At 47.8% G+C, this 28,000-nt stretch overlaps 1 protein-coding gene across 2 annotated transcripts; it reads left to right on the top strand.

Moving 5' to 3' along the window:
* On the top strand, positions 1–27,757 carry DRGX (dorsal root ganglia homeobox). 2 transcript variants are annotated; one of them, XM_075934666.1, is made up of 7 exons: positions 1–129; positions 1,083–1,152; positions 4,852–4,949; positions 5,151–5,252; positions 7,744–7,916; positions 8,027–8,139; positions 27,492–27,757. In XM_075934666.1, exons 2-7 carry the CDS (start codon positions 1,119–1,121, stop codon positions 27,755–27,757), a joined length of 786 nt encoding a protein of 261 aa, XP_075790781.1. In that variant the 5' UTR covers positions 1–129; positions 1,083–1,118. The 2 variants fall into 2 exon arrangements, with proteins under 2 accessions (XP_075790781.1, XP_025037947.2); XM_025182162.2 differs by lacking the exon at positions 1–129 and having other exon boundaries at positions 1,042–1,152.
* Positions 27,758–28,000: the final 243 nt, after the last annotated feature.

Here is a 28,000-nt window from a genome sequence, read left to right as displayed (position 1 = left end):
AAGACATCTGGCCACTTCCCCAACTCCACAGAGCCCTTCTGTCTCTGCAGCCAACGACTCCCAGCGTCTTCTTCCAATTACAAAACCACCCCACCTCTTCCTGGGGATTTTTGCTTCTCTTTGGTTGAGGTATGAAAAACGGTTTTTGCTTCTCTCTTCCCTCCTGGATTCGGGATGACACGCTGTCTGCAGGCTAGGAGTTCTTTGCTTCAGAGGAAACGGGTGCCCAAAGTGAATGCAGCTTCCAGTGGATTGGATCATTTGAAATGAAGACAGGCTTTAGAGCAATGACAGGTTTTTTTTTGTTTGGGGTTTTGGTTTTTTTAGCTGCTGTCTGCGTGGGTCAGAATAGTTTAGACTGGAAAATAACTTATTTCTTTTTACAGAGTCTATCCCTTCCTAGCTCTGGATGGTTCTCCTTTATGTGTTTTATTTGTAGATAGATAGATAGATAGATTTTATGGGGAAGGATAGATAGATAGATAGATAGATAGATAGATAGATAGATAGATAGATAGATAGATAGATAGATAGATAGATAGATTTTATGGGGAAGGATAGATAGATAGATAGATAGATAGATAGATAGATAGATAGATAGATAGATAGATAGATAGAGGGGGTGTATGAGGATGGATAGATAGATAGATGGGGTGTATGAGGATAGATAGATAGATAGATAGATAGATAGATAGATAGATAGATAGATAGATAGATAGATAGAGGGGGTGTATGGGGATGGATGGATAGTTAGATAGAATGTAACAAAAACAAACTTCTGTTAGTTGCTGTCCACTAGCAATCCATTCTCAGTTCTTTTAAGATCACTGTCTGCGGTCTTGGAAAGATTCATTTTCTGATGCATGGTGAGCCGGGGGTGAGGGCTCATCCCAAAGTTTCTCTCGGAGAGCGCAGTTAATTATCTAGCCATTAATAATTGTTTATCGCCAGATGATCTCTCGCTGCCGGGGCTTGTGGCTGTTTGGTGCGAAGGGGAGGGGGGGGAGAGGAAAAGGGGAGCTGATTTATTTAAAACCCGTTTTCCGTTCAGGAGCATGACTCTTTTGGCGTTTCTCCCGCAGCTCCGGGCAGCGCCGGCCTTCGCCCGGCTCCTGACAATGTTTTACTTCCACTGTCCCCCGCAGTTAGAGGGTGAGTGTTGTCGCACGAATTCGTGTAAGTACCGGAGTGTGTGTGTGTGTGTCTCTGTGTGTGTGTGTGTCTGTGCGTGAGTGTGTGTGTGTCTCTCTGTGTGTGAGTGTGTGTGTGTCTCTCTGTGTGAGTGTGTGTGTGTCTCTCTCTGTGTGAGTGTGTGTGTGTGTGTCTCTCTCTGTGTGAGTGTGTGTGTGTGTGTCTCTGTGTGTATGAGTGTGTGTGTGTGTCTGTGTGTGTGTCTCTGTGTGTATGAGTGTGTGTGTGTCTCTGTGTGAGTGTGTCTGTGTGTTTAATGTGATTTATGTTGGAAGTGCCTAGTTTTTGTTGTCTCCCCCCCCCCCCCCGTGACATTTTGCCACCTGCCTCCCCTCTGTAGCTAGGGAGCCCCCAGAACCGCCGCAGGCGACCAAGGAAAATGCTTCCCTCCCCTCCCAGCACAGATGTTGGCTTCACGGCTGTAATCGGGACCCTTTCGGGCCCCCTCCCCCCGGTAGCCAAAGGGGCCGCATAAATCTTTCATGCTGGTTTCCAGACGCGCTGCGGAGGGAGTAGACAAGGGCTTCAAATGGGGCTTTTGGAGAACGATCCGCAGCCGGCGCTGTCACCCCGGGACCCGATTTGCCCGGCCGAGGCTGCGCGTCTTGTCTGGGACTAAAACCCGATTCAACTCATTGAAAGTTCATCCGAGGCGGGGAAACTCGCGTGGGGCTAATTCGCCTGATGGTCCCTTTTCACCCAGCAGAGTGGATCTTCCCCCCTCTTTTCAGCCACCCCCAGAACTAGCCTGCAAAGTCGAGGCAGCGGGCCGAAGATGCCCGATCGCTTCCCCTGATGGGCGATTGCTCACGATTTTTGAGTCCCCAGCGTTGCACTCGCCTCCCTGTGACACCGGCGCGCCCAACTGTTTTAGGCGCGGCTCCCCCCAGACTCCCCTGACCCCACGATTGGGCTCATGCGGCGCATCCCGGAAAAGCAGACAAGCCCCCAACGCTTCGAAACATCGACACGAGCACCCAGCGGCCGGGCTGTGTGGGGAGATCAGTCCGAAGCGATCTTGTAAATATCCGTCCTGAAATTCTGCCACTCACCTACTGAAAGTGGGTTTCACTTGAAATCAGGGAGCAGAAACGAGGCATATGGGCTGGAGTTAAGGCTGCCAGCACCTCCCTTCCACAAGAGCCTTACAAATAAATTCTTTCGCCATCAGTTTTCACGTGGTGCGATTTTTATACCATTTTGGAAAAATAGGATCTTGTCAATTTAAGACAAATTCTTTTTTTTTAGCTAAAAAAATGCTCTTCTAGCGTCCCCTTCCACGCAAAAGGATATTTTGTTCTGACAATCGAGTCGCGAATGGTTCACTTTTCTCTGCCTAGGATCTCTAGTTAGGAAACCGAGCGAGGTACTCAATTATTAGCCACTGTGCATGCGGAGTGAAAAACTTTCTGCACACTATGTATGCATCCTGGCTTTCTGGCCTGCAGATTCGGGCTGTGTGGGCAGAAGAGAAACTGACACGTTATGAATTTATGCTTTTTTTTAAAATATAGATCCTATTGCAGAGCACTCCGAGGGTCTCCAAGCATCTATAGAGGAGTGGATGAGATGAGTTCATTCTTAGTTCCAGAATGAACACACGTGCAAAATGCATGCCCGTGGTAGATTAAAACAACTCTTCTCGCACGTTGTAACAGCTCTTTGGCAATTTACACGTGCCAAATTGCATTCTAATATAATGCCAGCATGCCACTCGGCTAATTAGTCGTATTAGGTTTAAAGAATTTGTTTAGTGATTTCTGAGCAAGTACTATTGTGAACACCATCAAGTGTAAAATATGCCTAAAAGGGGAGGGGGGGGGGAATTAAGCTGGGGCCACGAGCCCCTTGACCAAATAACTCGCGCATGTTCCTTTGTTGTTAGGCGAGGGAAAGGAAAATAGGGATAAAAACCCCATTTAAATAATGCTAAGTTTTTGGGGCCCACCGACACACGAAACGGTTCTGTTCAAATCTGCATTGATTTCAATCTAGACTAGTGATAGAAATGTAGCCGTGTTAGTCTGGGGTAGTCTGATTTTGCTTCAATCTAGACTAGTTTGCCTCCCCATCTCCAGCCCTCCACCAACGGGAGGCGTTCCTCAGTGGACCCCCAGGGTTCGAGCTGGATTATGGGAGAGCCATCGGTGCTGCTGTTAGAAAACCCTTGTACAAGAATTCGGAATAACAGCGATGGCCCTAGGGCGAAGTCTGGCTAACACCAGCACCGCAGAGCCGTAGTTCCCCACTCTTCAAAGTTCAGCAGACGGCTGGGATTCCTACGATTACGATTTATTTCGAACGCGGTCACGCCCGGATGATCCACTAGGACCTCCCTGTGCTAGGAGCTGTACAGACATAAACTCCTGCGTGCAAGGACAGGTCGTTCGGCTTTTCAGGCGGCTGGGTTAGCAGGCAAAGCCTTCGCTCTCGTGTTCCCTGGGGGGGGTTGTACAAAATGAGTTGTGTCCATTGACCAACATGGAACGCGCTGATCTGAGACTTTGCAAACCCGCTTCTAATTCTGAAAACACCGGGTTTGTTTCTAAAAGGGAGCTCGATCCGCGCTCCGTCTCGCCAGGTTGCAGGGCTCTTGTTTTATTCTTTTTTAACCATGTAAAATAGACAGAGAGGGACTTTTTCCCCCTGTGCCCGCACGCAAAGGGTTCCCCCTGGTCTTTGACAAACACACGCCACTGAATCGCCAGCATAAATTATCGAGGGAAATGAATGCAGTCCGCCAGGTGAAAAGTTCACTGTTAATTCAGATCCGTGCAATGCGGGGTGACTCCGATTTACACTGGAGAGCCCAAGCGTTGTGGTCGAGTGGGAAATGAACGCACATGTATGTCAGGGTGGAGCCGTTCAGGTAAATAATGTGCATTTGATGGCGAGAGAAGTTAATTTAAGCATAATGAATGGGATGCGCTGATAGAGTCGGGGTATATAATATGTGTCGGTAGATGTCCTGCCCCAAGGTGCAGAAGAAGAAGAATCAATTTGTGAGAGGGAGATCAATCATTTCTTTTGTATAGGTTTGTCTTCTTTCTTTCTTTCTTTCTTTCTTTCTTTCTTTCTTTCTTTCTTTCTTTCTTTCTTTCTTTCTTTCTTTCTTTCTTTCTTTCTTTCTTTCTTTCTTTCTTTCTTTCTTTCATTAAGGGAGCATAAACCACAACACACAGGTTTAAGGAGCTGAGCGCCTGAAAGCAGACACCCCTCTCTGTTCCTTTGGGGGCATGCCCAGAGAGACCCCCATAGCTTGTGTGCTCCCACCTCTGTTTCCGTAGCAGTGCCCCCGACCTCCTTCAGAGTCCTGGAGTGACATGGATTGATTGCTCCCCCCCCCCCTCCAACCCTCCCAAACTCAAATTCACAGCGGAGTGTCCGCCTCCAGCCCCTGCGCGCATTGTGCCAGGCGCTGGGTAAATGGAGAGGCCGCGTGGATGTGTGTAGTTGTGTCCTTTTAGTGGTGTTTTCGAGACAAAGACGGGCCAGTGGGCACAGGGCCCGCTGGAGTGCAGTGACTCCGGAGTGACTCCGGCTTGAGAGCGCCCCGAGGTTCTAGTGCGCGCGCTGCAGGGCGCAGGCAGCCCCGGGTGACCCGCGGCGCTCTGGACACAGCGCCCCACATTGCTCAGCTCCTGTCTCTGCCTCCCCCAGGTTCTGCCCCCTTCGGAGGCCACTCCACGGGAGACTTTGACGACGGCTTCTTACGCAGGAAACAACGCCGGAACAGAACCACTTTCACCCTGCAGCAGGTACAGGCACACTTGCCCTTCCCCGCAGAGCGCAGGAAAACCCTCTGGGCTCCAGCGCCTGTCCCCTCCAGCCTGGCTCCCTCTGCCCTGGGGCTGTGCTATGGGGAACCCTGCACCCTGATCGCCCCAACCCCCAGCCACCCACGCAGGCAGCAAGCCCAAACTGCTGCTCTTCACAGACGTTTCCTCTCCTGTCTCCAGCTGGAGGCCCTGGAAGCTGTGTTTGCTCAAACCCACTACCCCGATGTCTTCACTCGAGAAGAGCTGGCCATGAAAATCAACCTCACAGAAGCCAGGGTGCAGGTAAACACGCTGGTGAATTATTTAACTCTCCTCTTCCCCCCTCCCCCTTTGACATCATGACTGCAAGAGTGCACATTTGGCCAAAGAAAGCAAATGAAGACGATCTGTCATTTTCATGATGCACTTTAATAACATCAACATAATGTGGAATATTAGATTAGGTTGATTAATCGGTCATTCATAATTAACTAGTGATAATGTTCTACACTAATTTGTCCGCGTCTCTAAGGTACTAAATTACATCAATGCACATCCATTTCCTTGCTTTGGAAAAAATAATAATAAAAGAAGAGAGAGCTGAGACGTGATTCTCCAAAGCAGCTTTGACCATCAGTACCCAGTTAGTCAATTGCACCGAGTCCAGTTGCCAGAATTTGCTTTCTGCTTCACTTTAACTTTTCCTCCCCTTCCACTCTCCCTTCAAAATGCTTGAGGTGGCTTAGAAAAGCTGGCAGGGCTATTCAAACACTGTGAATTTGATCCTGCAATTAGCACGGCCTTCCTTCTTAAAAGTAAGTGTTCTTTTCCCCATATCCACCCGGCTTCACTTTAAATAAAGTGTTTCCAAACTCTGTTGAGAGCAGCAATCCTGCAGACATAGGCAGAGGAGGCATGCAATTCTGCAAGCATCCACCGCTGGTTTGCAAGCTATTCTTTGAGTACAATTATGTATTCATTTTATTTATAGGGCTTTTCAGCATGCTTGTAACCCCCCTCCCCCCATGTAGGTGCTGGGGGTTAAGACTATGCAAAGATCTAATTGTAGGAAATATAATAGCTTGCCTTTTGTTCCCCAGGGTCATGTTAGTATCTCTTAAAACCCAATGGCTGAAGAGAGATAATGGAATTCACCGCAATAAATTGGGGATTGTAAACAAATTATTTCTCCTATAATCAGATTAGGCGATCCTGATTATTAAATCGGAACATGAATCATTGGTCATATGTGGGCAAATTAAACTGATTATTATTTGGGATTGAAAATCTCCTTTTGCCAGTGCATTGTAGGTGCTGGTTTCTTCTTCTTCTTCTTCTTCTTTTTTTTAATTTTTTTATAATAATGCCATTTTGGCTATTGGTGCCTAAAGACTGAACGGCAAATTGAGATAAATGGGACAATTACCGAGCATTCAGAAGTGGAAGATCATAACTTCTCCCTGGAAGGTGCAGGGGTGAGATAGGGGAGGGGAGAATTAAGGCTGCTGAGGGTTGGTGTGTCGCCTTGTTGGCTATTATGCAAACAGACAATAGATGCCGGCATTTGTTTAGTCTGCTTTCATGCAGGGACACAGGGAAACACAGAGGATGGGAGATATGTTTACATTACACCCCTTGCTCATTCAAATATGATTAATGTGCTCTAAAGCCGAGTCTTAATCGAAGATGATGTTGTCAAACAATAACTAAATAGGGAAATAAACGACTTCATCATGGTTTTTCCTCAGAAGCAGGCAACTGTCAGTGCAAAGTCATTAAAATATGATAATGAAAAATAGCTCAATTAAATGTTGTTATAGCTGTGACCTTCATTCAATTAAGACGCAGGAAAGTGTCTGCCGTTTGCTTTGCCTTTAACTGCCCGAAATTTAGAATATAGATAAAAATCATTATTCACCGTGTGCTGATACATGCAATTAAAAGCCAGCTAAATAAAAACGAAGTTGCAGGAGAATAGTAATTATAATCACAATGCTGGCCCTATTGTGAACATGTACTAAATGGTGCATTTCCTGCCCAAGGGAAGCTGGGGGGTGGGAGGCGGGCGGGCGGGAGGAAGATTTCAGCATTATCAACCAGTGTAACTATTTGAAGGACACTAAGCGGGGAGAAAAATAATGTGGAGGCTGAGAACTAGGAGTAATGCAATGAAATTAAGAACATGGATATTTAGGCTGAATAGCTGGGAAAAGTTTGACAGGGACGTCTGTTAGACTGGAATAATCTTCTGCAAAAATCATTTACTGTCCCTTGAGACATTTAAATGTGGACTGGACACAAATTCTGATCACTAGAAACCGGATGGAGCAAATGAATTCTCTAGGCCTTTTCATCCCCAAACTCTTTGATCCCAACTGAAACTTAGTAAAGCTTGAGGCCTGAAACCATCTAAGTCCTTAGAATGGAGCACTTTAGCATGTGCTTAACTTTAAGCCCCAAAAAGTCCAGGGGAATGAAAGTGAAGCGCCTACGAATGTGTTTTGGCGACACGGGACACTGTGTTGGATTGCGGCCTTACTACCGAAGAAACGTGTGTTTAAAAACACTCAATAGGGATATTTTTAAACCCAGCTTGGCTTTCCGAGACAGAAGTGCTGGTGTTCCTAAGAGCTCAGCAAAAAGCCTGCTGTGGACCTATTGGATTGCCTCGCAAGAGAAAAGGCGAGGCCTTAGGCTAGCTGCAAGTGATTATCCTACAGTAATTCACAAACGGCTTTGTTGCTTCGTGTCCGGTTAAAGAGGGCATTTGTCATTGACGACGCTCTTCTTTTAGGTATGGTTTCAAAATCGCCGGGCTAAATGGAGGAAGACGGAACGAGGCGCCTCAGACCAGGAAGGCTCAAAAGAAACGATGGCGGAGGTGGCACCCCCAGTAAGGAATTTGAATTCCCCGTCTCCGGTTGAACAAACTAGGAACAAGAAGGAGAGCCTAGAGATTCAGCAGAGGTAAGGGTCATGAATGCATGAATACGGTGTCCGTTTAAATGTGCCCAACCCCGCTCAGTGCCCCCGCCAAACACGTCCGTTTTTCTAAGTTACTTTCTCTCCTCTGTCAGCCTAAGCCGATCCGTTGGCCCCGCTGGGCCCTTCTTCCCCTCGTGTCTGCCGGGGACTCTTCTCAACACAGCCACCTACGCCCAGGCTCTGTCGCACGTCGCTTCTCTCAAAGGTACAGTGCTTGTGTTCAAATGGGGAGGGAAGGGCCAAAGCGGATTTTTCTGGGTAAAAGGCCCTGCTCCCAGGGAAAGCCAAAGCCTGCCTCTCCACGCTCAGGTGGGGCTTTCCATGTGAGTGATGGGGACACAACTGGGTCTTCCTTCAATAGTTTGTATTATTTGTAGCCCACGCCTGCTCTCCTTACTCTAGCACAGTGGGTCTCAAAGCGTGGTCCGTAGACCACTAGTGGCCAGCAACCACCTTGCAGGTGGGCCACGGGCTTTGCCTTCCCCTGAAAGTGGGGAGCCTGCACTGGTGCTCTTGTTTTGCCCGCCCCAAAGGTTGAAGTGGCAGCACCAGCTTCCCGCTGTGGGGTTGAGGGCATAAGCCTCAGGGATCCGGCTTGAAGGGGAGGAAAGTGACTCCGTGCGCTGCAGTTTCTCCTCCCTCTTGTCTGGGGGAACAGCAGCGCAGGAAACCACTCACCTGGAGGCTTTCCCCATGGCTCCCATTGGCCACAATCATGGCCAATGGGAGCAGCAGGGGGTGGTGTTTGAGAGCAGCAGGAGGCACGGAACCAGATAAGCACCCCCCTCTCCTCCTTTTCCCCAGATGCTGCACTCCCACCCCCCATACACTCCCTCCTCTTGGGACCCTTGCACCCTCAGCCCACTCCTGCACCCTCCCTTCCAGTCAACCCTGCACCCTTACCCCCTCCTGTGCCCATTTTGTCATCATGGTTGATTGTCTGGGGTCCGCGGAAAGGTCTGCGTAGAGCAGGGTGGGCAGTGGGCCAAAAAGTTTGAGAGCCTCAGCTCTAGCATCTAGACCAGGGCTACTCAACACGTGGCCCGTGGCTGATTGTTTGCAGCCCACGGATGGGAGCCAAACCAAAAAAGTAGTCAATACAATGGTCTTCTGTGAATACGTGTTTTAGTCGTTACTTTCCTGGACTGTCATTGCTCATTAAAAGTGCCGTGATATGGGTGGAGATCGGGCCAATGTTGCATTTTGTTAATATCAGCAGAACTGACTTCAATGGGGCCTGCGTGTTGTGTTGCCTTGCCTTCATCTTTGTATTCATGCCTGTCAGTGTGAAAGAAGCTATTTGCATATATTTGCATGTGGATGCAACCACACTTAAGTTGCGGCCCTCGGCATGTGCTGAGAGTATCATCGTGATCCCCGGGGCTTCCAAAGTTGAGTAGCCGCGATCTAGACCTACTGAAGTTAGTGGTTTGACTCATAGGAGTAAAGTCAACCAGAGCTGGCCCTTTAAGCCGTACTTTACCTGTATTTTTTAGATTCAATCTCATACCAATAAATTAGTTGTCCACCTCCGTTGGCATTATCCGTGGCCTGGCACTATTGCTGAGCAGCCCACCCGTAGTCTGGGGCTATTGCTTTTGCAGAGGAACTCTGCACAAAGCCCCAACTTCATCTTCCGGCATGGCAGGATCTCTTGCAAGACTTACATTGCTTGAGTGTCCGTGCGTGGGGCTAGATGGAGGTAATTTCCCGTTACTTTGGGCCCGTGCCTCGAGATGGGAACACTCACTCTCCGGGCCTCTTAAGGTTGCCAAAATGCTGCAGTCTGCATCTTTCAAAAATAAATTACCAGCCGATCCATTAGCTGTTCTTTGCCGAGCAATTTATAAGGCGAGGGGTGTAACCAGGATGAATTCAATTTATAGATTTTAGAAGACATGAAGTTCCATAAGACTGCCAAGCACAAAGTGGAACATCTCTGGGCCACATGACATATCCCTGTGTATGAAACGCATTTCATAAGGGGAGTTACCCCACGGTGAAGTGCATCTCCTCGGAGTCAAAACCGAACCGTGTCCCCGTCAGAAAACACTTGATTTGTGTTCAAGCGACTTGGACTGATAACAAGTGTTTCATTTCAATACACGTATCTGGGTGCCTTTTAATATTTGCAAATGCAGAGCTTTGCCTTCCGGGCCAAAGGCAGCCGTTGTTTCTATATCTACAAAACCAATGCTGGCTTTAAGACTGTGTAGTGGATAACTCAAGCATGACACTCAGACTATGTCTAGACTGCAGGCTTCTTTCAGAAGAAGCTTTTCCGGAAGAGATCTTCCAAAAAAACTTCTTCTGAAAGAGAGCGTCCACACTGCCAAAGTGCACGAAAAACGATCTGTTTTTGAATGATAGCGTCCACACTGAATTCGTGCTATCTCACATTTAAGTTGTGATTACTATGAACAGAATGGCTACCAGGGCACCTGTGCCTTTTCCTCTTTCCTTTTCTTTCAAAAGAACTCCCTCTTCCCCGTTCACACGCATCTTCTTTTGGAAAAAGGTTTCTTCCTCATAGAAAGAGGATTACCAACACCAGAAAAACTCCTCTGTTCTTTCACATTTTTTTTTCCGAAAGAACATGATTGCAATGTGGACATGAATTAAGTTTTTTCAGAAAAACGGCCATTTTTCTGAAAAAACTCTGCAGAGTAGACACGCTTCTAGATGCACGGATCCATTCCTCTCAAACTCAAATGAGAATTTTTATTTCATACATTAGCATCAACTTCTTAAGTGTCAAGGGGGGAGGGATAGTTCAGTGGTGTGAGCATTGGCCTGCTAAAGTCAGGGTTGGAAGTTCAACCCTTGGGGAGGCGTTTAGGGAGTTGTGTTAAAAATTTGTCAGGGAGAGTACTTGCTCCTGCTATGAAGGCAGGGGACTGGACCTTTCAAGGTCTGTTCTAGGAGATAGGCAATCTCCATTAATTAAGGGTGGTTAATAAGCACTGGAGTAAATTGCCTAAGGAGGTTGTGGAATCTCCATCACTGGAGATATTTAGCAGCAGATTAGATAGACATTTGGCAGAGCTGATCTAGATTAGGGGTGGGGAACCTTTTTTGTGTTGGTAGCTGCTGACCCACAGAAGAATCCATCAGGGGCCACACAAAAGTGAGAAGAAAAAACAAACCACCCATCCCTCACTGACGTGGCCCCGAGTGAGAAGGAGAAAGATGCTCCTCTCATTCCCTTCCCGCACCAGAGCCTGGGGGGGCCAGGCTAGTGGATTTTATGTGTTTCAGCCCTGCGGGGAGGATGGAGTGCCAGTGCAGGATCCCCAGTACTGAGGGGGAGCCCTGAGCCTCGGGGACCGGATCCAGGCAAGCTGGGGGTCACATCCAGCCTCTGAGCCTGAGGTTCCCCACCCTGGTCTAGATGGTGCTTGGTCCTGCCGTGAGGGCAGGGGACTGGATTCGATGACCTCTCGAGGTCCCTTCCAGTCCTAGTGTTCCAAGATTCTATGATTCAATAGGGTTTTTTTTTAGCTTTGGTGTACGTGGGGCCAGATATGGGAGGAAACGCATAGGGCAGTTTTTGGCCACAAAACATGCCAGTGTAGACGAGGCCTGCTCCATGCCTGCAAAGGCCTCCCTCAAAGACCAGCGGCTGCGGAAGTGGTCCTGGAGACAATGCAATGGGATTAAGAAAATTGCACCCGGGGTGGCGGGTTGGGGAATGCAGCTCTTGCAGTCTTTCTTGAAGGAGCACCTCATTGCTGTGAGGAGGGGTGCTGTAAAACAGTGGTCCCCAACGTGGGGCCCGTGGGAGTCATGGCGCCCGCTGGGGCATTTATGTGCGCCCGCCAAATCGTCTGGGCCGCCCTGGGCGCACAGCACATGTGCGGGCCGGCCCTGGGCACGTGGTGCATGGGTGGCCCCTGCCCCGGGCACGTGGCACATGTGCGGGGCCGGCCCTGGGCGCGTGACACATGCGTGGCCCTGCCCCTGGACACCCGGCACGTGAGCGGCCCCGCCCCCAGACACCCGGCATCCCCGAAAGGTTGGGGACCTCTGCCTTAAAAGGACAACATATGTGATGAAAGACAGACAGACGGGTTTGCTAGGAGTAGGTCATCCAGCACATCTCAGCACAGGCATATAGGAGCAGGACTTGAGTTACAAGAGGCCGGGGGCCAATGCAACAAACTTCTTTCCCTCTTTTGTACTGTGGTCCCAACCACTGGGACCAGCCTTGCAGGACATCTGGAGCATGGAGCCAAATGGAATTTGGATGGACTCTGGATTTGTTTGTGGGAGCGAATCTGCTTTTGCTCTCCCTGCTCACGAAAGCCCTGAGTCGGGAAACCACGTACGTAGGTGCTTGACTTTGCGTTTCCTGGCTGAGATTCTCTAGCCTGTGTTACTCGGGAGGTCAGACTGGAAGATTGTCAAGGCCCCTTGTAGCCTTACCAATCTGAGCCTATGACTTGAAATGGTGTCTTGAGCCAGGACCTAGGTTTGCAAATCTTGGGCCACCTCATAGCACCCCTTTTTGGGCAGACACCCTCATCATTAGAGCAAAGCTCTGGTGGGTAAAATATTGGTTTCTGACCATGCTGCACATTTCAGATGCATCGTTGATAAACCTCCTATTTGCCAGATTGCACCCTGAGCTGCCTGACAAATTAGTTTCATCGCTCAAATGATACTGGGAAGCAGTTGGGTTAGAATGACTGGGCAATAGCCCCAGCTTGGACATGATCCTCATCTCAGCTGCAATAGCTTTTCACTGGTGGGATGCTACAGAGTTATTCCTGCTTTCCACCAGTGTGAGAGCAAGGAAAAAAGGGGGGAGACAGTGTGTTTTACGAAGCCTGTAAATCATTTTTACATCTTGCGAAATTCAACTCCACTGGAGGCTTGGTTTGTCCTTCCTTTCCCGCAAACTACGAGGAAGTTATATTGATTTGGGCATTAATTTGTATCCCAGGACAGTGGGGAAAGAGGGAAGAATCCACCCCCTGGGTAGATATTACATTGATGATATGCCAGTTCCCTGCGTAGATATTACATTTTTATCTTTGGAGACGACTGAAGTGGAACTGCTTTGAGAATCATGTTACAAGAACACTCAGAGCTTTCTTTGGCCACCGTTACACCCACTGAGAGGGACCTTTTCTTGGGAGAAGTCCTGCTGAAATCAGTGAGATGCTAGTCTGCAATGCTCCACTGCAGATGCTAGTCTGCCACTATTAACAGTGGCAGAATCAGGCCTTCCATTTTGGGGGAGCGGGGGCAGGACAGGGCAGAGGAAGGAGGAGAAAGGAGAATCAAGAAAGAAGAAAGGAGAAAGGAGAGTCTAATTTTGCAGGGAAGATTGTACTATTTTTTGCAAAGTTCAGGTGACTTTAAACTCTAGGATCTTTGTCATGCTGGTTACCAGTGACAGGTTTTGGGTCAGCTGAAGTATTTGCATCCTGTGGGCAAGACAGGGCTTCCAGAATCAAGGTGCCCTTTCCACCGAAAAACATAGCTCAGTGTGTCTTTGTGAATGGGAGCAAGGGATCTATATACCCAGGCCTGGGAAAACAGCCCCTGCTAATATGTTCCTCGGTGAGGCAGGGAACGTAGCCTGCCTGGCAAACAGCGATTCACAGATGAGCAATGCACAGCTGACATTATTGGAAAGTTTCCGTTACTTTGGGGTTCCCAGTCGGAAAAAGGATTTGCGGGAAGGTCTTGGACCACTGGGCCATCTCGTTCAGCACCAGGCTGGTACCAGTGGACAATATTTGATTGATGTTTTAGGGGAAGGCAATTAAAAATTAATGCTGTTACTAATACAGGATGATAATGATGAGTCACCTAATTAGCCATTATTCGAACCTCTCCTCCCCCAGGCTGATTTTCATCCCTCCCCTTGAAATCGCGACAGTTAGGGACAGCTTAGGTAAAGAAACCAAAACATTGTCTCCTCTTGGTTTTGGATCACCCGGTCTTAGTTCTCCAAAGCTACGCACAAATGCCACCTGGATCTGCCCCCTTGGGATGCAAGCCGTCGTGGGCTGGGGGCCACGCAACCGAGACCAGAAATCTTGGCCTAACCTCATCTGATACAGGGATTCCTCCTCAGGACGCACCACTTCCTTGGCACAGCTTTGCTACTTTTTGGCAGTGCTACTTCTGACTGAGGAGGGAATATGGCTGTAGAGTAGAGCAAAGCAAGATCAGCTGTGCTCTCTCAGGGAAAGAGCCCAACACCTCCAGATCTCTGCTGGTTCAGGAATTCAGACCTGGTCCAAAGGGTAACAGTCCCACTCAAAGGCCATCCGCGAAGGAAACAAACCCTGAGTGCTATAACAGTAGTCATGGCCCAGGAAAAAGGCTATTCTTGATTTTCAGCCTGTATTCTCCCCATATTAACTGTATCCCATTAACCCCTTCTACCACCCTGCACAATTCCTCTCCCTCTGTAGTGGTCATCTCATCAGACACTGTATTTAGACACGTTTCAGAGTGATAGCTGGGTTCGTCTGTATGGGTATGTCTAGACTATGGAGTTTTTTTTTAAAAAAGTGGCCTTTTTTCGGAAAAAAAACCCCCACCTTCACCAGCATCTAGACTACCGTCACGGTCTTTCAAAATTAAATCGAAAGAATGTGGTGGTTTTTTCCATATTGGTAAACCTACTTTTATGAGGAAGAACGCCTTTTTTTGAAAGAGCTCTTTCAAAAAAAAAAAAAAAAGCATTCCTAAATGCAAATAGGGCTTTTTCAAAGGGGAGTGTCCGGATTGCTTGGATGCTCTCTTTCGAAAAAGTGGATCTCTTTTCCGAAAGTCTTGTGGCTGTCTAGATGATCTCTTTCAAAAAAGGCTTGTAGTCTAGACATACCCTATCTGCAAAAGCAACAAGGATTCCTTGGCATCTTAGACATTGTGTCCCTGGCTTCTGTTTGTCAGAGGCTGGTGAGGGATGGCAGGAGACAAATCACTTGATCATTGTCTTCGGTCCACCCTCTGGGGCACCTGGTGCTGGCCACTGTTGGCAGACAGGATACTGGGCTAGATGGACCTTTGCTCTGACCCAGTACGGCCGTTCTTATGTTTTATGTTCTTAGAGTCTCATCAGATGCAAAGAGAAAGAGGGTCTTTGCCCACGAAAGCTTATGCCCAAATACATCTGTTAGTCTCTAAAAGTATGTCTAGACTACATCCCTCTGTCAGCAGAGGGATGTAAATTAGACATACCGAAATTGCTAATGAAGCGGGGATTTAAATATTCCGTGCTTCATTAGCATAAAAATGGCCGCCGCTTTTTGCCGATGCGGCAATTTGCCAGCAAAAAGCAGCAGTCAGTTGGCGAGGAAAGCCTTTTCCGACCGATCCTGTAAACCTCGTTGCACGAGGCATGTCTACTCAGTATGGCGATTTCGGTGTGTCTAATCGGTATGGCGACAGAGGGATGTAGTCTAGGCATATCCTAAGATGCCCCAGGACTTCTCGTTGTTTTCGTATTTAGATAGTTATGGAGCTTCTTTTACCCTCTCCCCCATGAGAGCTGTACATTTGGGGACAAACATTTAGCAGTGGTCTCTTCAATCTAGCAGAGAAAGGTCTAACTCTCTCCCAGGGCTGGAAGCTGAAGACTGGGGAGAAGGAGTACATTTCTGATAGCATGAATAATTAACCATGGGAGCATTTGTCCAAGAGTCACAGGGATTCGCCATCTCTAACCATTTTTGAATCAAGGCTGGGCGTTCTTCCGAAAAAATCTACTGTAGGAATTTCTTGCGGGGAAGTTCTGTGGATGATCTTCTGGCCTTGGAATCTATCAAGCTAGATGATGCACTTTATCAGTTGAAGAATCAGCATGATATTTTAAATTGGGATCGGACTTTATGAGGGAGATGTAGCCTCATGTTTCAGGATACTAGTGATCCGCGAAGGAGCCGGGGTAGGAAATAGCTTGCCTTAAGCCACCAAAGCATCCGAGCTTGGGAACCATCAGCAAATGGACTGGTTGGATCCCCACTCTGGCAATTCCTAGGTTTCCCCTCTGTTCCAAGATCAATCACTTCCCATCAACCACGCATCTCCAGCCCATTTAGCAAATTTAATTGCCGAGCTCAACTATGAAGGGGGAAATACTAGCTTTATTTATGGGCTGTGTAACAACAGCCATCAGGAGCAGCGAGTGTTCTAAATGGAGAGACCTTGGAGCACCTCCTTAATGGATGAGCGTATGAATGCAATTCATTAATGGGAAGGAGGTTATTAATGCGTGTAAACAAGAATCTCCGTTCTTAGCGGAAGTGCTCGGCCATTCTTGCGGCGGAGGCCAAAAGCGCGTCCGTTCCATCCAGCTGAAACTTCCTGAGGACCTGCGCGCCACGGGGCCGAGTATGTGGAGAAAACTAATTACACTTCTGACTTCCATAATTCACTCCCAGCTTGCTCGCTCTGTTTTCAGAGCCGCCCCGCGCCAGGGACGGAGAAGCAGAGTTGCACATTTGACGCAGATATTCCAAAGCAACCCCGATTGGTCTCTTTCATGGCTTGTTTGCTGCCGTGCTGGCAGCGGGGAGAAGCATGGAGGATTAATTGTGTTGTGGCCAGCAAGAGGGCTAGAAATGTTGCTCTGCTGGGCTTCACTTTTTATTAGGGGCAGATGAAGAGCATTTGTCAAATGTCACTTGGGTAGCGAGAGATGGGGAAAGAACCATGCAAGAGCCCACGTTATTTTTGAACTGATGTTTACAAGATGAAGGGAGTGTTGTTAAGTGTAAAATTAGGGGGCTGCTCTTCCCGTCTCTGTCACTAATTTGGATCCTGCTTCAGGAAAGCACTTAATTACGTGCGTAAGTGCTTTCCTTCGCATGGGACGCGGGGCAGCTCATTTCAGTCTGGACCGCCTGCTAACTCAGTGGTGTGGGAAGGGGGAAAAGTCACTGCTTTGCTCACAGGTGGGCTGCTGTTTTAAGGAGGAAGGCTGGTCCAGTGGTCAGAGCATGGACCTGGGCTCAGCTCTCGGATCTGCTACCGATTCCCTTTGTGAGCCCTTGGGCACGTCATTCGGTTGCTGGATGCTTCAGCGTCCCACGGACAAGATGTAGTAGCACTGCCCTACCCGGCGGGGATGTGGCGAGGATAAATGCATGCGAGAGCGTGAGGCGCTGAGATACCATGGCAAAGGGGGCCAGAGAAGTAGCTACAATCTGAGTGAAGCAGGTGGGAGTTTTGCTGTGGGAAGGAGGTCAGGTCCTTTGTACCGTGGCTTTCCTCAGGGGGATGGAGACACTGATCTGCATGGCAGAGGTGGTGGGAGGAGGGAATCCCAATCTTCCCGATCCCTGGCTCATGAGTTGGATCCTTCCCGGTGCAGATTCCTTCCGGCCTCACACTAGACGAAGGGTTGGCCCCGGGTTAATGTTTGGAGAGGACTTGAAGCTGCTTAGGGAAAAGTCAGGGGGAGGTGCTAAGTTGGGGTTGTTTCTAAGGACGATTGTTGCCGTCAGATATACAGGCCCGGCTCTGTGGGTTTCCCTGCCCACGTTGCCCCAGGCAGAATTTGGCCACATGTTCCTAAATGATTTTTGAATTGGCACAAATGGGACAAAGAGGCTAGATACAAACTCTTTGGAGTCTCTTCTTGTGTGTTTGGGCACCACAGATACTGCCCGAGTAATAGGAATAAGAGGAAAATAAGCGACCCTTTCGTGTCAAATGTGTGCATACAGTTCCAGGGATATGAAACCCTCGCGACTAACCTCGTCCCAAAGCGGTATTGTATGACAACCAAAACTCACATTGAAATAACCGGACCAGACCCATTTTGCCTGCTTGGCACTGCACCCGTGGCACCCAGCAGTGGTAAACCTGGTGGCGTTAGACAGAGTGAGGGCCACCGGTCAGGCGCCACATGTCCCCAGCATCCAACGCAGAGCGGGTGGCCGGAGGAAAAGAGATGTGGGCAACATACCTCGACACGAGGGCACTGTGGGAATGTGAACGGACAGCAAGCGGGAGGTTGTTTGAAGTTCCGCTAGTGGTCAGGCGGTGGTAGTCTGGGAGAGCTACAAAAGTTAAGCAAAAGGCCACTTTCCCCCTTCCACTGGTCTGACCTGATTGCAGGGAGGTGAACTGGCTGTGTGTAGTGCTCAAGGAATGAAAAGTCAGGCTCCCTTTGAATCAGATCTCAATAGCTATTTGAAGTCGATATTTTGTGTGTTGACTGGCTGCTGTACTGTCCTGCTAGCAACAGCAAGGTTACTGCGTGGGGTTCACATGGGTGCAAACTAGTTGAAAGAAAACAATTGAATATTATAAAGAAGAAACATTTAAACTCTCCCCTCCTGTCCACCGCTGTAAATTAAACAGCCCTGAATTTTACACAGGGATTTCCAAGGAACAGAAAGTAGCAAAATACTCCATTGCCCAGTCTTTGAGATTTTAGACTCCAGCTAAGACTTTCACCCTCATCTGCAAAAGAGTTTGTGGGAGGAGATGGATCAGTTTTGGGCTTTCAAAAAGAAGACAATCAAGTGTGTTTCTTAAACTAGTGAGCTAAAATAATCTGTATTTTAAAAAATATTCCTAAATCAATATATGCCTTTGCTCTAGTTCTGCTTTGTTAGGTTGACTCTGAACATTAACATGACACAGCCTGAGCAAAAGGGTTCTCTTGGAAACCCAAATTGTAGTTCAAGTACCTTTACAATTAAAATGTGCTGTTGGCTGAGACAAGACAGAGCTAATTTAATTTTTCCTGTCAGTCTCTGTAGTAGATCAATTAAACTGCCAAGTGGATCAAATATTTCAGACTGTATTTATTACATTAAATATTTATGGCCCGGCCGAGCCTTTAAAGCATGATGTCATAGAGGAATGCAAGGAGGTTTCGGTCAGGTCAGCAGAATTTGCTGTAACTTAATGGAACCCTACGTGTGTATTTTAATTTAGTATACAGGAGGCAGAAAGTTCTTGAAAGAAAGGAGTTCACATGCAGCCTGATCCGACTCCCTTTAGATGGGAGGATGCTCCCAGATTTCAGGGGACGACAGATCAGGCCCTCAGGGAACATCTACATTGTAAAAAAAAAAAAAAAGATCTATGGCACAGCTCCGATCAGCTGACTCAGAGTTACAAGGGTCAGACTGTGGGGCTTGAGCCCAGACATCTACCCAGCAATTTAACAGCCCCACGGCCTAAGGTCAAATTAGCTATGGGTTTTTAATTGCTGTGTAGATGAACCCTTAGTAATTAAGAACAACTCTTTATTTTCTAACAACAAATAGTCCTGTGGCATCTTGGGCTATGTCTAACTTATTTCGAAATAATCTTGTAGTGTATTTTGAAATAATAACTCCTGAAAGAACTACTTCAAAATAGCGCATCCACACTTCAGGGAAGCCTCAAAATTAATCGGAGGCAGCCTCCCTTAGGGCATATCTACATAGCATTATTATTTTGGAATAACATCTGTTATTCTGAAGTAACGTAGCGCATGTCTATACAGCAAGCCCATTACTTCAGAATTAATTCAAAATAACGGGCTTCTCACTCTGACGTCTGTAAACCTCATTGTACAAGGAGGAAGGGAAGTCGGGAGAAGAGTGCTCTATTTTGAAATAAGTGCTGTGTAGACGTGCTCTTAATGTGAGACCTCGACTTAGGGCACATCTACACAGCAGGGCTAAACTTGAAATAAGCTACGCAACTTGAGCTACGTCAATTCCGTAGCTTACGTCAAAATAGCATATTTCGACTTTTGGTGCTGTCTACACAGCACTTATTTCCAAATAGAGACTCTTCTCCCGACTTCCCTTACTCCTCATATAACGAAGGTTACAGGTATTGGAGTAAGCAGTCCTCCAGCTCAACATTATGTCGACATTATGTCGAAACAACTGCTTGTGTGTAGACGCGGACTATGTTATTTTGGAATAACATTGGTTATTCCGAAATAACACTGCTCTGTAGACATAGCCTTAGATACTCAGGAAGTACGGGGGACTAATTAGTTTGAACGACTCCGGGGAGTAGTCATTTCAAAATAACAGCAGCATATTTATTTATAATATCATGAGCTTTTGTGGACAAAACCCACTTCCTCAGATGAGCTTGGTTTTGCCCACGAAATCTCATGATCCTATATATATATTTGTGTTAGTCTCTAAGGCTATGTTTACACTGAGAAATTATTTCAAAATGAGTTATTTCGAAATAATAACTCCCAAAATAACTGTTTTGAAATAGGCATATTCCTCTTCACAAGTAGGAGTCATTCTTTTGAAATAACACAGCCCTTATTTTGAAACAACAGGCCTTGTAGTGTGGATGCTTGCCTTGTTATTTTGAAGTAAGGGGAGTTATTTCGAAATAACTCCCCAGTATAGACATGCCCTAAGGGTGCGTCTACACAGCAGGGCTAACTCCGAAATAAGCTATACAACCTGAGCTGTGTCAATTGCGTAGCTTAAGTCAAAATAGCTTATTTCGGCATTTGGCGCTGTCTACACAGCAGGAAGTCCGAGGTAGAGCACTCTTCCTTTGATTTCCCTTACTCCTCATAAAATGAGGGTTACAGGAGTCTGAGTAAGAAGTCCTTTGGCTGGACATTATGTCGACATTATGTCAAAATAACTGCTTGTGTGTAGACGCGGACGGTATTATTTCGGAATAATGTTAGTCATTCTGAAAAAACGCTGCTGGGTAGATGCATCCTAAGGTGCCACAGGACCACCGTTTTTTTTAAAGTTACAGACTAACACAGCTACCTCTCGGAGACTCTATTTTCCATTCGTGTCTATGCACCCCCCGATTATTGCAGGGAGACAGCAGGCAGCGTCCTTCCCTGGCATACGTGAATGAATATCCCGGTGAAATCAATGCACTCTTGCACCCCGGGCACACACGGAAGCATGTCGAAAGCCCAGGGACCGATTCTCACATTGTTTATGCTGCCTTAGGCTGAGATAGCTCCTCTGGCTTCATTGTACTTCCTGCCCATTTACACGGCCTCACGTCTACCGTTCACACCACTCGCCACTGTGTATCGGTCCAGCCTTGCCCTGGAGCAATGCCACTCGTTTGAGTTACGTTATTCTGGATTTATACAGGATAACCGAGACTGGAATGTGACCCACCATCACGCAGGCATTTTTAGTGGCAGAGGAAATTAGGCAAGCCGTTCATGGATGAATTATTGATGGGGGTAGCCATGTGTTCACCAGGGGTAGCTGAACTTGCATTCGGCGGCGGAAAGCCACTGGGTAATAACAGACCTAATTATTAAGCAAAGAACCTAGATTGGTACTGAAAACTGATAAATATTTTATCCCTTGCTAACCATGGAGCAAAAATTATTCTTATTCGATTGAGTCTATTCCCACTCGTCTGAACTCAGCCCGGGCAGCCTCATAAGGAGAGAGACTGATCTACCGCCCCTCTCTTCCCCTACCACTGGCAGAATTAAAACTAGTCTCGCTTTTGTGCTACCTGGGCCCATTTCCTTCCGTTCCAACGGACTCTGATTGCGCGATGTCGGGAGGTCGAACGTTCTCACCAACATGAGCCAGCGGAGTCGAGAAAGGGACTTGAAGAAGCAACAAGACTTTTCCTTCTTGATTCGGGGCCTAATCCTGCTGCCATTGGAGTCAGTGGCTGCTGATTGGGTTCAGCTGGGGATTCTGCAAAGAGCCCCCCGCCCGAGCACTCAGCACTGGGCAGCACAGCTGGCACGCCCTCCCCCCCACCTTAATTCCTACACCCGGAATCCTATCAGCAGTGAAATGGACATTCTTGTCCATTTCACCCCCCCTCCCAACTGACAGCCAACAGGCGATGCAAGTAAGACACCCCGCGTCACCCCAAATACATTGACCTAAGCCTCACATCTCTCGCCCAGGCGATTTACTCCGTCAGCATAGGAGTGTCCGCGGCAGAAGGAAGACCGTTGTGTGTACATTTACATAGTTAGGTCAAAGTTCAATACATCTACTTCACTTTATAGTGTAGACTTGCCCTGAACTTCAGTCTTAACTGCACTTGAGGGCCAGTGGGAAGTGATGATGGTGACACAAATAGACTACTCACATTCCTCTCTGGATTGTTAAAATAACTGTCGCATATTAGTGCTGCTATTGCAGTAGAACCTACCAGCCACACCCAGCTTGGGGCCCATTTTGCTACTTCCAAACAAATAAGGATTGTCCCTGCTGAGCTTTGGGCCAGCTCTCACTTTGAGATTTAATTTCTGGATATTTTCTTTTCCTGTTTATCAGCCAGAAGTGAGAAAAAAGCAGCGGTCTTCAATGACCGGAGAAACCTAATTACATTTTTTTAAATTGTAGAGTATCATAGTGCAACTTCCTTTCCTAAGCTGTCATGAGGTGCTGCTCTGTGCTGTTAAAAAGTTGCTGCATTTCACCCCAGAGGTGGCCGCATTTTGATGGGGATAAGTGTGCTTGTAGGTAGCAAACATTATATATTTCACGTGACAGACTGCGCAGATTTTGTTATCAACCCTTTTTTTCTCCCTGTGCTCAAAACTTCACCTGATTACTAAAATTAGAAAGCCATAAAATTCAGTAGGCTGTGTTGTTGCCATATTCATCTCAGTGTATTAGAGAGGCAAATTAGATAAGGTGATATCTTTTAATGGAACAAATTCTGTTGGCTGAGAGACTCAAGCTTTTTCAAGCTTGTATAGAGAACATGACCTATGAACCCAGGCTTCATGAACTGGGCTTGTTTAGTTTGGAAAAAAGAAGATTAAGGGGGGACATGATAGCGGCTTTCAAATATCTAAAAGGGTGTCACAAGGAGGAAGGAGAAAATTTGTTCCTCTTGGTTTCTGAGGACAGGACAAGGAGTAATGGGCTTAAAGTGCAGCAGGGGAGGTTTAGATTGGACATTAGGAAAAAATTCCTAACTGTCAGGGTGGTCAAATATTGGAATAAATTGCCAAGGGAGGTGGTGGAATCTCCCTCTCTGGAGATATTTAAGAACAGGTTAGATAGACATCTGTCAGGGATGGTGTAGACGGAGCTTGGTCCTTCCTTGAGGGTGGGTGGCTGGACTCGATGACCTCTCGAGGTCCCTTCCAGTCCTATTATTCTATGATTCTATGATACAGAGCGTCTTCCAGTCTGGGAAATGGACTCAGAATGTCCCTGCTAAATACGAGTTGGAGCTGATTGTTTAGCTTAGTTGACCCATATTTGAAGGTGAGGTGTCCAGTTAATAAGTCTTCAGTCACGGGCAGGGCAGGGAGTGGAGAGGAGGAGGAGAGAAGAGAAAATAACTTGGGGCAGAGAGGACTGGGGGTTATAGATTGTTGTAATGAGCCATAAATCTGGTGCCTCTACACAGTCTGTGATTTTTAGTGTCCAGCAAAGTTATGCATTGACGTTCTCGGGCTGGTCCTTCGGAGGTGGGGTATAGATTTCCACGGAGAATGAGAACAGATATAGAATGACCCGCTTTGCGATCACTCGCCTTGTCTCTACAAAATTCAGGGTCTGATATAGGGATGTAAAAGTAGATTCGTGTAAACGGTTAACCGTATCGGTTACCCTTAACGGTTTCATGCAGACTCCTGCCCTGCTCCTGGGGAGCCACTTACCACCCTGCACTGCATCAGAACCAACAGTGCCGGGCTGGCAGCCAGCTCCTTGGGAGCGGGGCTGCAGGCGGGAGCCGGTGCGTGCTGGGAACCGGCTCGGATACAGAAGCAGCAGCATGGGGTGGCAGTAAATCTTACACTGCAGAACGTGCAGTGCATCCGTCTCCCTGGGGGTAGGGCCAGCCCTCTCAGCTCCCGGGCAGATGGCTGTGCCGTGGGCTTGAGCCTGCAGTGTGTAGCTGTGTAACCGCAGAAATGGTCAGCGGTTACCCAATTGCAAACTTTTTAACATCCCTACCAAAAACTCAAGGCAGAGATGTTCAGGTCACTAAAGTCAGCAACATCTGCAGGTTTGGACTGAGGATGCCAAGGGCTGGGAGGTCTACAGCTTTGTGCAATCTGCCATGGCTGGTATACCTGACCACTTTTTGTCGAAATAACTTTCCTTGTTCAGGGTGTGAATAAGCATTCCCTCTGAGGCTTGGTCGATATGAGTGCGTCTACACTGCACCGTAACTCGAAATAAGCGACACAATTTGAGCTACACAAATCACGTCACTTATTTCGATGCTATTTTGAAATTGCCTATTTTGTCGTTGGGCACTGTCTCCACAACACCACATTTCGAAACAAAGCGCTATTCCGAAACGCCCCTGACTCCTCACGGAATGAGGTTTACAGGGACGTTAGGACAGCGAGCCCAAAATAACGGGATTACTGTGAAGACACGGGATAGCTATTTCGGGATACTCCAGTATCCTGATATAACGCTGCAGTGTGGAGGTAGCCTGTTAGAGCAGGCAGGTGACAAAATGCGTAGCTGGATTCAGCATATCTGAAGCCAAGTTATGGCAGCGTTTACACTGCGGCAGGCCAATGGGAGTACATGCTCCCTTCAGCTTCCCTCACTCCATGCTGAATGGGGTGTACCAGACGCCAGCGGTGGCTGCCCTCAGCACTCGATTTAGGGGTCTACACTAGACCCACTAAATTGAACACTAGAAGATCAGCCTCCAGAGGATCAATCTTCTCTGTAGTGTAGACATGCCCTGAGTGATGTAAATTACACTGACCTAAAAGCTGGTGTGGCCTGTTCCGACCAATATAGCTGCCATCTCTCAGGGAGTTGGTTTTGCTAGGCTGTCCTATGAACACAGAGGCTGTGTCTACACTGGCATGAATTTCCAGAAATGCTTAAAACGGAATACTATTCCGTTTTCAGTTTTTCCGGAAAAGGAGCGTCTACATTGGCAGGCTGCTTTTCCAGAAAAGCCCTTTTTCCAGAAAAGCGTCTGTGGCCAATGTAGACGCGCTTTTCTGGAAAAGAACCCCGATCGCCATTTTCATGATCGAGGCTTTTTTCCGGAAAACTGGGCTGTCTACACTGGTCCTTTTCCGGAACAGTGTTCTGGAATAAGGACTTATGCCCGAGCAGGAGCAGAATAGTTCTTCTGGAATAGCGGCTGATTTTGTACAGTAGAGCATTGATTCTTTTCCGGAAATTCAAGGGCCAGTGTAGACAGCTCGCAGCTTATTCTGGAAAAGCGGCTGATTTTCCGGAATAAGTGGCCCAGTGTAGACATAGCCAGAGTGTCTTCCCCGCGGCCTAGCTGCATTAGTGAAGGTGTGCTGCAGAAATGTCACTTCACTGATCTCACACTCTGGATCTAGGAGTACTGCAGGGGTTAAAAAGACAGCTCAGTTATATGAATAAACTGCACGCTTAATCGTGCTTCTTCAGAAGCTGGCCGACAAGTAACTAATATCCAATAGCGGTCTCTGAGAAGTTTTGCTAATATCCAGAAAACAAACAACTGTCTATAAATTCATCTCAGGCAGACACCCGCTGACCCCCAGCACCGAGGTTAGCACTGTGATAGGAGGAATACCTGCGCCATGCAGGTTATAAAATCCATCGCTCTGTCATGAGCCATTTAACTTGGAGATTAACGGCTGAAATTAATTCAAGTCCTTGGTTTGGAACGATCAGACGCAGGCACCGCATTGCATCCGGGGTGCTGTGTCGCGCTGTGGCCTGGCTGGGGATTAACATGTTGGCTGGGGGTGGGAACGGGGCACTGAGGAACTACGGGACTGCTGGAATCCCTCGGAGGAATAATTCTGGCTGTGAAACTCCCCAGGAGAGGGCAGGTTGGAGCTTCAGCAGAGCCTCAGTTTGTCCCTGAACTCCCCACCCCTTTCAGATGGCAAGGAGATGTTAGTGGGGACTTCTATGGGATTCTGGCTTGCTCAGTGGTGCAAGGAGAAGTAGTCACAGACAACTCCAGTTGTGGGTTATGTAGTCCACACTTACCAGTTTGTTGAGAAGTGGCAGCATGGGGAAAGCAGGCAGAGAAAGACGGGCACTTCTGGGACGTAGAGAAGGCAGAGACTAGTTGCCCAGAGAGGTGGAAGTTGACAGCATCTGGGAATCTGCCCAGAATGGTTTTATCACTCGAGCCAGTTGAAAAATCTTGGTCCAAGATTTTTTCGGCAGGAAATGCCATGTTCATAACACTCATTTTTTTTCATGCCATTGTCTCGTTTTCAATGAGCTTTTGTTTGGAAAAAGAATCCGCAGGAGGGGCAGGAACCATTTTGACATTTCTGGAAAGGAAATTCATTCCCCAAGCCCTTTCTGTTTCAAACTGTAATTTATTGGATATAAATTTTGGTTTTAAAAAGTCAACAACAAAAAAAAAAAGTCCAAATCAAAATGCAGCATGATTTTCTCAAAACAACCTATTTCAACGGAGTTAAAACGACGCTTGTTTCAGAAGGGCATGCCGTGTAAAATCTCTCCATGCTGGGTTTTCATTCCGAAGAGCTGCGGATATATATATATATTTTTTTCAAAAGCTTGAAATTTTCCCGACGTGGGAAATCCATTTTCCTGCCAGCTCTATGTTATCATGATGCTAATTGTGGCTTTTCAGGGGTGGGGAGTCTGATTTGGGTCGGGGGCCTCTGACCCACAGAAAAATCAGTCAGAGGCCACACACAGATTTTGTGTGCTCTGGCAGCGAGGTGGCTGGAGTGCCAGTGTGGGGCCCCCCTAAGCTTGGGGGGGGGGAGTCTTGAACCTCAGAAAGGCTAGAAAATAAGACCCAGAATATCTTACTGCCCCTGTATAAAACTATGGTACGCCCACATCTTGAGTACTGTGTACAGATGTGGTCTCCTCACCTGAAAAAAGATATTTTGGCCTTGGAAAGGGTTCCGAAAAGGGCAACTAAAATGATTAGGGGTTTGGAACAGGTCCCATATGAAGAAAGGCTTAAGCAACTGGGACTTTTCAGTTTGGAAAAAAGGAGACTGAGGGGGGATATGTTAGAGGTCTATAAAATCACGAGTGGTGTGGAGGTGGTGAATAAAGAAAAGTTCTTCATTAGTTCCCATAATATAAGGACTAGAGGACACCAAATGAAATTAATGGGTAGCAGGTTTAAAACTAATAAAAGAAAGTTCTTCTTCACACAGCGTGTAGTCAACCTGTGGAACTCCTTGCCAGAGGAGGCTGTGAAGGCTAGGACTATAACAGAGTTTAAAGAGAAGCTAGATAATTTGATGGAGGTTAGGTCCATAAAAGGCTATTAGCCAGGGGATAAAATGGTGTCCTTGGCCTCTGTTTGTCAGAGGCTGGAGAGGGATGGCAGGAGACAAATCGCTTGATCATTGTCTTTGGTCCACCCTCTCTGGGGCACCTGGTGCTGGCCACTGTCGGTAGACAGGATACTGGGCTAGATGGACCTTTGGTCTGACCCAGTATGGCCGTTCTTATGTTCAGGAGCCAAATTCAGTCAAGTCAGGGGCCACATCCGGCCCCCGGGCCTTTGATTCCTGCTTTACACTCAGGAAAAGTCCAGCTCCCATTGCTGTGAATAAAGGCACATCTTCTGAAGGCAAATAGCGCTGTGGGGGTCGCGACACCATGTTATCTGACTCTGACGCTGGCTTATCTCTTTCCTCCCCACCAGGGAGTCCTCTGTGCTCCTGCTGCGTTCCTGACCCCATGGGCCTCTCCTTCCTCCCCACCTATGGCTGCCAGAGCAACCGCACCGCCAGCGTGGCAGCCCTGCGCATGAAAGCCCGGGAACACTCGGAGGCCGTGCTGCAGTCTGCCAACCTCCTGCCGACCGGCGGCGGCAGCCCCCCCCCTCCCGCCAAACCTGGCCCCGAGGCTAGCCAGGAGAATGGGTCCTCTCCGGCCAAGGAACAGATGGACGGAGACACGAGCGTATGAGGACGGAGGAGTCCCCACCCACCAGCCTCCTTGCAACGAACCCTGGGCCTCAGCCTCGGGACACGCCTTGTTACAGATGGCGATGTGGGCCCTTCCGCACCAGATACCTGGACTGGATCCTGGGGCTCCAACACAAATCTGAGGGGACTCCGGCTGCACATCACCCCCCTGCCCCCCGCTTTTCTGCTGCCACTGTAGATTTATTCCTTTGATTTACCGGCACCCTCTGTGTTTGGAACCATC

This window comes from Pelodiscus sinensis, chromosome 8, assembly GCF_049634645.1.
Source record: "Pelodiscus sinensis isolate JC-2024 chromosome 8, ASM4963464v1, whole genome shotgun sequence".
Taxonomy (NCBI): domain Eukaryota; kingdom Metazoa; phylum Chordata; order Testudines; family Trionychidae; genus Pelodiscus; species Pelodiscus sinensis.
This window is presented reverse-complemented; position numbering and strand designations above follow the sequence as displayed.